At 42.9% G+C, this 13059-nt stretch overlaps 1 protein-coding gene across 2 annotated transcripts in view; it reads left to right on the forward strand.

Annotated features, from left to right (window-relative positions):
- The window catches only part of DIS3L2 (DIS3 like 3'-5' exoribonuclease 2), a 195498-nt gene that overhangs the window by 50682 nt on the left and 131757 nt on the right, over positions 1-13059 (forward strand). For both annotated transcript variants that reach the window (XM_055723535.1, XM_055723536.1), the window contains one exon: positions 8506-8740. In XM_055723535.1, the coding sequence (XP_055579510.1) occupies positions 8506-8740 (235 nt within the window). The remainder of the gene's footprint in view (positions 1-8505; positions 8741-13059) is intronic.

Genomic DNA, 13059 nt, shown 5'->3' on the forward strand with positions numbered 1-13059 from the left:
CATTGTTTCCAGGAAATATGTTTTTCATACATACTTGTATTGTTTAAGAAAAAAAAAAAGAAGCAGTAATGGATAATACTTTGGGTTTGTGCAAGCCAGCAGTGTGGATTTGCTTGGCATTGCAGCTTTCAAATGATACACACTCAGCACAAGTAGATTCTTTTCTGATTACATGCAAGCACTGTGTAATAATTACATCTTTAAAAATATATATTGATTTCATGGTATTGTCTTGAAGTTGCAAATCATCCAAAAGCCTATCTGCTGCTTTACATCAGATACAAACCGGTTATCCTTCTGCAGTAGTTTGCTGAAAATGCACAATGATTTCAGAGAATCATACCTTTTGAAGATGTAGCCTTATGTTGCTCTCATCCTCTAATCCACCCCTCTTGAGTGATTTATTCTAGGGACTGTGCATCGTAGGTTTTGTCCTGGCACCCATTCCTGTAGTGTTACAGTGCCTGTCCACATTACCAGAAGAAGATGGCTGGGAGACAGTTTTTTTTTTTGTTTTTTTTTTTTTAAAAGTTAAACCAAAAAGAAAAGAACACACACACAAAGAAAAGAAACCCAGTTCCAGTTAGTAGAGAGGGTTTTGTTGCCAGTGTGCATGTGGCATAATTTGATTTAAATGACTTTTGAAAAACAGTTCTTAAAATTGTTCCATGCATTTTCTTCCTGGCTACTGTTGAAAATATGGAGCCGAATATTTTCTGTGATGTTTCAAACCAATATGTTCTGGCAACCTCATAGCTGGGCCCTGTGCATTACACTCTTGTTTCCAGTTTGCTGTGGCCTGGAGTGCAACGCACAGCTCATGAGATGCACCAAAGTGGGAGGTCTTGTGAGGAGCAGGCAATACAAAGACCCAAGGTACAAGGAACATTTCACTGGGGTCCAGCAGGGAGGCTGCCAGTTTTAGGGGCCTCTTTTATGAAAAGAGTTTGCTTGTAGGAGATGGAGGAACTGTGTGTGCCTCATCGGATTTGGTGAGTGTGTAGGAGAAAGTTGATTCCTGGGTGCTGTTAAATACTGGAAGCCGAACTAGATATTTTGCACCTCCCTGGGGTCAGACTTCTCTCACTAGAGAGATTTGCCGTACAGATGATGGGCTATGGCTAGGCATTCGTCACCGCTTTAAGATAACATATAGCTGCATAAAAGAATAGCATGCGGTTGGGAAGCCATGGCCGGGACACGTTTGCTGTATTGCTTCTGCTCCAGGAACTCCTGTGTTCTGGGGAATGTGTGTGGGAAGGTCAGTGCAACAGCAGTAGGTATTCTGAAAACAGAGGCTGTTTTTTTAGCACCAAATCAGGTTCTGGGGGACGGCAGCAGAAGTGGAAAGTGTGGAACAAGTTTGTTGATCGGGCTATAATAATACACAGCTCTTTGTAATGCTGGTGGGAGTCCTTACCAGGTTGGCCCGTCTACAGGGGAGATAGTACTGTGTTCCCTGCAAGTGGGCTCAGGGACACTGTCCTTCCCCATGTCTCCTTGACACAGTTACCCTCACCATGTCTAAATATCACAGAACAGCTCTGATGTGTGAATCCCCCCAAGCCCAGAGCGATACCTGTCAGAGGTATTCCCAAGTAATCCTTGGGAAAGGTTGTACAGGCCTGCCAGGGCCTATTATGAGCCTTTACCAGCTCTGTTTCCAAAGCAGCTTGGGGCAAGGGGTCCACTGTGAGCTCAGATGTTTCCTCTGCAGGCTGCGGAGTGGCTCCTCTTTAGAGTTTTGGAGTGGCGTGATCCATGCCACCGGTGCCATGGCACGTGAGGTTACCTGTGCTGAGCAGGGAGCAGCTGCTTCTGACAGCTTTTTGTTTTCCTGCTTCTCAGCAGTTCGTAAGAAGGTACAAAAAAAGGCAGGAGCATACAGATGGAGCTGTTTAATTTATCCTGTTAGGAGAGCTGGATGCAATGAACCTGAGGGAACATGGTCCTGCTCCTAGGACCGTGCATCCTACAGGCGGCGGTGCAAGAGCCAGACTTGGGAGAGATGGGTCTGAGGAGACCACAGAGAGGTAGCAGGACGGGGGTGAAGGCAGGACTAGAGGAGAGAAGGGGGCAGAGGCAACCAAGTGTCGTGCTTGGTTGTAATGAAGTGCTGAAAAACATGTTTGGAAGCAGACTGTAGGTGTGGGATGCGTGCCAGGGCAACGTGAGCTTTTAGAGGCAAATGATAGGTCAGAGACCAGATAGGGAGTGTGGAGATACATGGCGAGGTAGCAGTTCTTGTTTTGGCTTTAGGATTCAAAAAGGTCAGTCTTGAGAATTTTCCTTGTTACTGCTTTTCCACTTGTTGTTCTGGTTATTTGTGCAAAGTGGTAGGAGAAGGGCTTGAGCTGGTCTTGGAGGGGACACGCTGTAACCTGTGATGTTTAGGTACAGCCTGAAGCACAGAGAGAAGATGAGTGAACGGTTCAGGAATAAGGTTTATTGGTGGAAGCAGGATGAAGTAGCGAGAAAAGGTGGCTGTTTGGAGATACGGATTTTTTTCCTGCAATTAATTCTGTTACTTGTGCAGCTGCCTGACAAGCCTGGATGTAGGGCGCTCTGCTGTGTCTTCTCAGACTGGACTAAACCTGGATGTTCAGTCAGATTACTTGAATTAACTCTGCAGTAAAAGCTCACTTTGCAGGTTAGTCTGAGCAGGCAGGATGCAGGATGCTGGTGAGGGCAGGGTAGGTGGCTTTGGGGACTCAGTGGGTTTGATGGGCATATTGCAGATCTGTCTCTATATTTTGTTTTCAAATACATGCATTAGATATCATTTGTTTCTCTCACACCTCTCACCTACTGCAGTGGGAGTAAGTCAGAGCTCTGAAAAATTGCTCTTTCCAAGGAACCTTTGTGTACTTGGATAGTTTTCCCCTTTGAATCTGCAAGCAAGGTGGCTTTGTATTGACTGCTTTGACAAAACTGTGTGTGACATCTGGGAACAGCAGAGCCCACTGGGGAGGAGCAAGTAGTCTTTTCCTAATCAAGAGGGAGAGATTCTAGTTTGAACGTTTGTATGATTATTGCATCCAATGTGATGCCTGGAACATAAACTGTAATGTGCTGTTTAATATAAATTAGCTATCCTGTGGGCTGTTAGCAAGTGTTTCAGAGATTTAGAATTAAAAGATTATTACCATTAAAAAAAAAATCCAACTCCAAACCACAACAAAAATACCCTATCTAACCTTATTGTTATTTTAAAAGTAATGCCATAACTGCTCCTGCTGAGACTGGTCACCCTTGTTGTCTTTGCCAGAGCTGAGTTGTTGTCTTTGCCAGAGCTGTTTGGTGTAGGTGGGATTATAAAGAGAAGGAAGGGTGACTGGACAGGTGTTTTTTCTCTTATTGGAAGTGCCACCCTTTTCTTATCCAAGAAGGGGCTAGAGTGAGCCAGCCTTTGTTTGGTTGCTCTTTTCAGAAAAGCAAAGCTCTTCCTTGCAATATTTATGGTAGCTTGGCTCTAGCATGTATGTATGAGCTGTGACAGCATCCTCATGTTAGCCAGGCTCCATTCCTATTCCCTCATGAGTGAACATTAGGGAATCGGCTTTTAAGTGAAGCCTGTTTAATATGGCAAAAGCTGGGAGACTAATAGATGCAGGTGTTCACAGTATTGGTATGAAATGTGGTGTTTGTATTAGTGTTGTGGTAGCAACGGTCTTTTTAACAGTGAGATGGTAATTTGGTCCAAAGCCCCTGTTTTCAGCTGTCTGTCTTTTGACATAACCGCTTTCAACCTGTTTCTGTTTCTCAAGCTTGTTGCTTAACTAAGGCTCAGCTGCAGAGAGGACCAACAACTGACCTAAACTTTGTCTCCCTACCTAATATTGAGCGTAATAACTTGAATATAGCTGAAGTAGAACTTGTGTTTGACCAAAGTGTTTTGGAAGAAAGGCATTTTACCTTGGTTTGCAAACCTCAGAAGGTAGGCTTGGGCTGAAGACATTATTACCCTTGTAGCTGTTCCCATGTTTAGTCCTCCCTGTTTAACGTGAGCTGCCTGCCTGCTGTCAATCTGTCTTCAGCTTCCACTTGCTGGTGAATCTGCTGCACCTTTCTGTAGCAGCATGAGGAGCCTCTGTGCATCATCTGTCTGCCCCAGTGAAAAGTTTTACCACTAGTGGCTTGTCATTTCTAAAATCTTTTGGATGTTACACATTTTGGGTTTGATTACTCATTATGAGGCATTTTGCTGGGTTTTGACTGACTCAACAGAGAAGTGGCGGTGTGCTCTATCATCTCCAGTCTTTCCCAGTATCCTTATGAAAATACTCTTTTTATTACCAACAATTTGAGTGAGATGAAGAATTTCATTTTTATTTAACCTGTGTCCAGAACTGCTGTAGTGAAGATGATCCATGCTTTCAGCGGAGGTATCTTTGCAGAAGCGTTTGTTGAAAACAGTGACCCTATGTGGGAAGTTTTTAGCCGTGCAAGATGCATCTGTCCAAGTGTGTCTAGTCCAGCAGTCATCCATGTCTCATCTTCAGACCTATGAGGGTTCATGGATTGCTTGTAAGGATCAGAGATGAATAAGGAAGAAAAGCAAAACTCTTTAGTTTCAGGCTTAAACATTTTCAGGGTTTGGTGCATTTATTAGAAAAAGCCTGGGTGTTAATAGCTGAAAGATGATGGAAAATCACTGGTCTGGTTCAATAGTTTGAGATATAGGCTAATATATGAGTTGTTAGCTGTTGCCATTGAGGAGGCAGCAACAAAGACCCCATACCTGATCTGAGAAAATAGGCTTGGGCTTTGTCCGTGGGTGGATGTGAGGCTTAGGTTGAAGGTCTGTGAAAAGCTGGGACCTAACAGGGCAGATATAAGATTGATTCTGGCAGAGAAGGCATTTTCTCCTGCAGCTCAGGAGGTAACCCTTGTACTTGCAGATGCACAGATTCCCAGTTAAGTTTTCTGTTGGAACAAATTCCTCCCGAGTAAGGACAATCATTCGTTTGATGGCTACTTCAAGACTGGGCTGGATGCAGCGACGTAGTCACTCTGCTGTCCAGATTGTATGTATCCATGCCAGGATGTTCTTGCCCACTAGCTGTTTTTTATTATATTTATGGTTGAAATGGGATTTTCATTCAAAGATCTTGTGTTCAGTCATCTGTGACTTTACAAACCAATCACTATGGGGCAGAAACTTGATGCTTGTTCAGTAATAGATGTTTGTTTAAAGTTGGAAGAAAACTTGTTCAGCCACTATCTTAAGGATCAGACATTCAAAAAGCAATTGACTTTAATCAAAATGCTTATTAACACTTTTTTATTATTATTAAAGAACATATGAAAATAATACAACCATAAGGTTGACATTTGACTTCCCAGGTCAGGAAGTTAAGGTCCTTTAAAGGGGCTTTAACCGTGCATCCTGGGATGTTTGCATGGTAGTAGGGCCATACATTTCTTGCATACATAGCAAGCGGGAATCCCCTCCTCCTTGGTCCATGCAGTGTCAGCTGCATTGGCAGAGAATGATGCTCTCTACTGCACATATGACTATATGATAAACTTAGCCAATTGTGCATTTAATTTATTCTGCGTCTCTGATACCAATATGTTCTAGCTGTATGCGGTATGTCATGTACGAGCTTCAATAGCATAATAAGAAATAGGAGAGTGCAATATCATCAGTTTCTGGTTTCTGACATGCTGCATGTAAGAAATGCTTATTCTGTCATGGTCAGATTTGCTGCTGCAAATATACAGAAGGATCCTGCTCTTTGGAATCTCTGTGATGAGCTCATGTTGGCCAGCAACTCTGATCATCTTAAATGGAGTAATTGTATCCACTGAGCTCCCAATTTTGTAAAGTCTTATGCAGCTTTCCAGTCCTGTGATGTACAGCTTCCCTAAATTTTTGGTGTGATGTAAGAAATCTTGGGTGAAATTCCCTGCTGTGTTATGTATGAGGTCAGCCTAAACGATCTGTCTTGGCCTTAAAAAGAAAACAAATCCTGTTGCCCATGCTTGCCAGCATCTGGACGTTTTGCTGCTCTATGCTGCATGGAGGTCATGATTTTGTGGACTCTGGAAAACTTTACTTAAAAATCCATTTGCAAATCCATAAGGAAATGTGTGACTGGGGTTTTAGGTAGTCACAGCTGGAGCATCATGCTAGCTAGCGTCAGCAGTGTGTATCCTTGTAGTTTGAGGGAAGCATGGTAATTTTAGCATATAGCATTTAAAAAGAAATCCATATATGCTACCTTCTTTAATACAACATAAACTCTTCAAGCATAAGATTTTCAGTGCTGCATCTTTAGAGAAGCACTTCCTATCATTCAGGTATAGTTGAAGTTGTTTGCTGTGTTACATATAGAAAGCTTTGTAATTTAGTACCTGAAACATATCTCTCACTCTGCAAAGGATGACTTGGAGAGAAAGGAACTCAGACAAAGCCTGAAGGGGTTGAAGAAAATGAATTCCTGCTGCAGTTGCACACTTGCACACATCTGGTGCAATTGAAATTTAAGAGCTGAACACATCCACATCTGACCATGGCAGGGTCCAAACATTACTGTTGACACTGGTTTTCTTTTTGGATAGGCACACTGGCAGAGTCACTAGTGTGTGGAGCCTTGTCAGCTCTCTAATCTAATAGACTGTTCTTGCCCAGACCATTGTGTGTCAGTATTTTATGTACCAAATGTAGCCAGGTTTAATAATCAGCCATTTTCCCACCTTCTGCCAAACTTTTTCCCTTTTTGTCACAATTTAATGTTTGAGTCAAAATCTGCTATGGTAACAAATGATATACATATTAAAAAACAAAAATAAAGATGGAAAGCAGAGTCACAAAAGGTAACAAGAGTTCAAAGTCATGTCATCTGAGGGTTTTTTTTCTTTTAAAGACTTGAATTCAACCCTGTTTTAAAATTGATTGTATTTCTGTTACGTATTATGAAAAGACTACAAAGAAATGGGTACTGCTTGAATGCATGACTGTAGCTCTGTGTATGTAAACTTTTGAGTCTTCCCTGTACAGGTCTGATTTGATCTGTTTGCTTTTCACTTACTAAATGATAATTTGTGGACCTTTTTGGATTGCGTTTTTCATACTTGGAATGGTTATGTTCAGCTAGGTCCTGCTGAGGCTATTTATGCTTATTTCTAGGGACTATATCTGTCACATGAAGTATGTTACCAGAAAGCTGGTGTTTTTTTAATGGCATTTTTTAAAGGGCCCTTCACTGGCCTCGCTAGTGGCATGAGTTGCTGCTGTCATGTACTGGGTTAGTGATGTTGAGGACTGGGGACCTTGGAGGAGCATCCCCAGAGAGTTACCTGCCTGGTGAACACCAGCACCAGCTGGAGAGGAGCTCAGTTGCTGGGAGGATGTTGGAGTGGGGTCACCCAGTTTCTTTGTGATTTTAATGTTTAGTAGGTTATTTCTTACTCCATGCTTGTATGAATCTCCTACTGAAGTACCACAGCTTAAGCAAAGCTGAAACACTTTTGAAACTAAAACCTAGTTCTAGGTTCCAGGGCCAGGTAGGTGCTTGCAACTTGCTGTTCGTCCCACAGAGTATGCTAGTAAAAGCATGTGTATCCATGGTATCAGCAGTTTTGATCATTATATACCGAGGTGGAGTTATTTCTGCTTCTGTCACATGCAGTGAGGGATGCCATCCAGGTCTGGTGTCTACTTTACTGGGACATGGGTTCTCCATGATTTTGTCTGATCACAGATACGGTTTCTCCCCACCCTGTGCCACTGCTATATTGAAGTGAGGACAAAGCTGTAGCTACAGCTGGTCAGAGTTACTTATCTGAATTGTCAGTTAGTTAATGGTTAGGTAATTTGTACTTTAATTGAGTTCATTCCTCTCAATAATTGAATTAGGAGATTTGTGTAGGTAACAGCAATAATTGAGTGCCTTTAACAAAAAGACCAGAGCCTAAAAAAATGTAAAGCTTGGTGCCTTACTGAGCTGCTACAGTCCAGTTCCTCTGCAGGTCGCAGGGCACAGTGTTCTCAGGTCTGTACTTTCTCAGTCTGTTCCTAATTGTGTGTTGGGGAGCTCTCCCAGAGATGTGCTTTGACACGATCCCAGCATTCACTGGAACTGCTTGAGTTTTGGGACTTCCCAGGATGATTAGCGTATCTTGGTGAACAATGGTCTAAGCAACTCATTAAATTGTAGCGTATCCTCCTCCCTCTCTGTGCTTACTCCCAACTTCTGGAGAGCCTATTAGAGGTTTGGCAGGAACTGTATGGTTATGCTCTAGATACGCTTTGGATATATTATTGTCACAGTTGAGGTATTGCAAAAGCCATGCCGTTCCTGTCTTTATCCTAGTGAGGTACCTCTTTTGATTGTGCAATATCTGTGGCTAATTACACAGCAATTGCAGTGTGCCACCAGCCACCCACAATTCATTGTCAGCTCCTTGGGGATGTAGATGAAGAAGGAAAGATAATGTTTTCTTTCTCCAGTCCAGTGATTTGGCTTGCCTCTTTTTTTAAATCCCCTGCTCCTTCAGGTAATAAAGCCAGATGGTAGTGACAAAGAAACAGAAGCCACACATGAATCAGATGTCCCTGAGGATATGTCGGGGACTTGCATTCCTCAAGAGACATCGAAAGGCGATGCTAAAAGTCCGGATGTCATTATAGAAGCTCAGTTTGATGATAATGATGCAGAGCATGGACAAGACCACTTGCAGGATATGTTGACTGATGACATTAAGAAACTTTCCCTGGATACCAGTGAAAAGGGTGAGTAGATCAGATTGCTGATTTAAACCTTTATTTGAGCAAACTGTTGAAGTATTACTTTGTTGCCTTGCTTTGCTGCAAGATATAAAATACAGGCATAAAAGCTTAATGCCTTAAACTTCTATCCCTTTCTGCTAAACTGCCTTCATAGTTTTGAATGGATATTAAGGACTGGGTTTTATGTAGTTTTGACTGATGCAAAGTAAATCTGTGAAACAGGAGTCACACCTTTAGATTTGCAATTCTCAGGGCTGTCTGGGGACTGCTGGTTGGTGTTTAATTCAAGATGCTGCTGTAGCAGTTTCCTTCATTGCTGCTTGGCTGGCCCAATCTACGTGTCTCAGTTTGGGGATAAGGATATATTTCCTTGGGGGCATGTAGGTTGGTTGCTGTTTTCAAACAGTTGACTTACGAGCAACTTAAAGATTTGGTCCATTTAAAAAGAAAATTACACTAAAACCTAAAGCCAATTATGCGATCTGTTTTGAAGGCAAACCTATTTTATTCTGAATCTGAATTCCATCCAAACCATCAAGTGTTGCTTAGGGCAAAATAAAATAGGCTCCCCTGTCCCAAACTATGCTTACGCTGCTCTTCGCATATCTTTTCTAGTACTAAATCCTTTCCTGAAATGCTGTGTATTGAAAGGATTGTGGCAATTGGCACATTTAACATATGCCTTCAGCTGCTGCTGAAAAATTTGCCAAGAGAGATATTCTGGTGCATTCCTGTTGCATGCCCCAGTTGTCCAGAAAAGATGTCAATAACTTAGGATGTATCCACTATCTGGATGAGTGCACCCTCAGTAAGTTTGCAGATCACACCAAGTTGGGTGGAGTGTCAATCTGCTGGAGGGCAGGAAGGCTCTGCAGAGGGGTCTGGACAGGCTGGATCGATGGGCCAAGGCCACCTGTGTGAGGTGTCAGGTCCTGCGCTTGGGTCACACCAACCCCACGCAGCGCTGCGGGCTGGGGGCAGAGTGGCTGGGAAGCTGCCTGGTGGGAAAGGACCTGGGGGTGCTGGTCAACAGCCGGCTGAACGTGAGCCAGCAGTGTGCCCAGGTGGCCAAGGAGGCCAACAGCGTCCCGGCTTGTATCAGAAACAGTGTGGCCAGCAGGACCAGGGCAGTGACCGTCCCCCTGTACCGGGCACTGGTGGGGCTGCACCTTGAACCCTGTGTTCAGTTTTGGGCCCCTCACGACAAGAAGGACACTGAGGTGCTGGAGCGTGTCCAAAGGGATGGGCAACAGAGCTGGTGAAGGATCTAGAGAACCAGTCTTGGAGTGGCTGAGGCAATTGGGATTGTTTAGCCTGGGGAAAAGGAGGCTCAGGGGAGACCTTATCGCTCTCTACAACTACTTGAAAGGAGGTTGTAGTGAGGTGGTTGTTGATCTCTTCTCCCAAGTAGCAAGCGATAGGACAAGAGGAAGTGGCCTCAAGTTGCACTAGGGGAGGTTTAGATTGTATATTTGGGAAAATTCTTCACTGAAAGGGTGGTCAAGCATTGGCCCAGGCTGCCCAGGGAGGAGGTGGAATCACCATCCCTGGAGGTGTTTAAAAAATGCCTCGATGTGGTGCTTTGAGACATGGTTTAGTGATGGACTTTGGTAGTCCTGGGTTGATGGTTGGGCTTGATGATCTCAAAGGTCTTTTCCAGCTTAAAGGTTTCTATTATTCTATGAAGATGCACAGACCTCTGCCTATACTGTTGGTAGACTTCAGTTTTTCACACCTGTCTATTAATAAAACTGGAAACTACATGAGTGGAAGTGTTGCAGTTTTTATAAACAAAACATTGGTTTCAGCTTATGAATGGAGCTGCCACCTCACCAGTTTGTGATGCTATTTCCTTCTGGGTACCTCCACTGTCTCTGAGTTACTGTCAAGGTGTGTGAACCAACTTCCATCTTGTTCTGTTACTTTCCAGCATAGGGCTTGAACTGGGAGTTACTTGTCTTTTTTTGTTTTACACAGCCAGTTATTAACCTCGTCTTTTTTTGCAGTCTTGGACACTGTGTTATAGCTACATACTGTTGAGCTGCCACTTTTGATTTGACAATTTCAAATCTCCTAAAATGCTCCTGAGTCATGTGTCGTGTTTGATGCATCTTTGTTTCTTCTGATAGCAATGCCAAATTAAAATTCAGAGAAATACATTCTAGTTTGATACCAGCATCTAAAAATAAATACAGACTTGACCCAATATTTTACTTTACCTGTATGATTGTACTTCAGTGTAAAGGCTTGATGAAAGTTACTTTTCTTGGTGCATCATAGTTCCTTGAAATGCTCTGGAGTGATCTGTATTGGAGGTTATCAAGACATCTCTTAAAATCTGTGCCAAGTGGTTTTTGCCATTTAATTCTATCTTGAGGGAATATTTGTAGGGCAAATGTTACATCAGCTTATTGTCTACACAGTTGAAATCCAACTTACTTTTCCATTGCAGTTGCCTAAGCCAACTGTTTTCAAGGCCTTTCCATGTTCATCCTTAACAAGCCTTGTGGCTGGTGTGAGTGTGCCAGTTAGATTTCTGCTGAGTTTGTATTTTGCTATCGCCTCTTTTAATAGTTGCTTCAGCTTCTCTGGCTATATAACCCATATGGATTTTTCTCGAGTTTCTTCTTGCTCTGCTTTTTAATGCCTGCCTTTTTTTTTTTTTTTTCATACATATAAAGTTTACGATGCTGCTTTTTCTGAAGGTGTTTTTGAGCAGTTGATGATTGCTTTGGCTTGTTTCCTGTCTTTCATGCAATTTCTCATATCATCACTTACCCATATTTTAAGTCTTGCCTGGAAAACAGCTATAGTTATTCTAGCATCAGTGATAACTGTCATTAAAAAAGAAAAGATCCTGCCAAATTCAGCCTTCACAGGTGTGGCTCAAAATGCTTTTTTAAAAGGACCAAACATACACTTCTTCAAGCCAGAACTTAGCCTTAGAGTATAATACCCTCTTGACTTCTAAGGCCATCCACTGAAATGTGGTACTGGCATCAGGAGGCAGAGCGCTTTGCAGGGTTGAACTGTAGTGATGGACGTGATGGACCCTCTGTAACGTGGGTCTGCCCTGGGAGGGCTGCTTGCCTGATGCTGCCCATTGAACTTTTCTTTTAAGTAAACTGCATATGAGCCTTTTCTTTTGTGTTATATCCCTTTTGCCTGAAATGACTACTGCAGCAAAACAGAGAGAGGTGGATGGGAGATGAGATCCCATGGGGAGATTTCCTGCTGACCCACCAAAACCAGTGCTTTCCTTACTTTCCCTGAGAGCATTGCTTTGTAGGATTTATGACACAGACTCATTGCATGGCCTTATGCACAGAAAGGAGCAGGAGAAATAATTTTTGGCCAGTGCAACTCATAAGTGAACACTTGTACTGGGCTTTCTTCTTTATTTCCCTAGCATAGGGAAGTCTGAAGGTTTCGGGCTGAACAAAGATGCTATCATATTTAATAAAATAAAATCAAGAAACAGTCTATTGTATTCTCATGTGCACTTTAAGTATGTATATGCATACATGTGTGTGTATGTATAAACAGATCCATATATATGACCTAAACAAAATCCAAACTAAGCAAAAACCCCACCAGATTTCTGAGGGTGAAAAATATCCATAGCTACTTTAATAGAATCAAAAGTAAATTTTACTCATTTTGGGGCAAAAACCCCCAGTCACGTTGATATGGTGCTCAAATCTTTGTGCATATACACAAGCTCTGCAGATTGCTGCCTCTCAGTTGCTAGATGGCTTTTGTCCTTTGTGACAGAGGAATAGCATTACACTGTCTCTGTTGCTGGCTCATTTGTTCTGCTGCTGATGGTCAGAATGAAAACCACGAAGAATAAAAGTAGACATGTCATTTGAATTAAGAGCACTCTGGGTCAACACTGGGAGTGCAGGCTTTTTTGATATCTTTTTGACCCTGGCCTTGTGTCCCATCCCTTGTTGTGGCACTGTTACTCTTCAGAGCACAGTCACCCCCTCCATCTCTAGTTACACGCTGGGGCAAAGAATTTGGGATTGGCTCTTGCCATCAGAAGCTCTGAAGCATTGAAGCATTGTGTACACTGATTACGGCCCAGATTTGAGTGGATTGAATTTCCCTGAAGTCATTGTATGATGGGCTTCCTGTGCCTCTGTGGGGCTTAAAGCAAACTGGTAGAAACTGTTTGCGTGGGGCTGCAGGCTGAGACTCAGATGTTGGATGTGTCATCACCAAGTGCTGCAGTTATCAGAGCTGTACTTCCTGCCCTTCTCTGCATAAGACCCCAGAAGGGATGGGGTAAGCAAGAGAGGTTTACAGAAGTGAAGACA

Source organism: Falco cherrug, chromosome 11 (genome assembly GCF_023634085.1).
Source record: "Falco cherrug isolate bFalChe1 chromosome 11, bFalChe1.pri, whole genome shotgun sequence".
In the NCBI taxonomy this organism is placed as follows: domain Eukaryota; kingdom Metazoa; phylum Chordata; class Aves; order Falconiformes; family Falconidae; genus Falco; species Falco cherrug.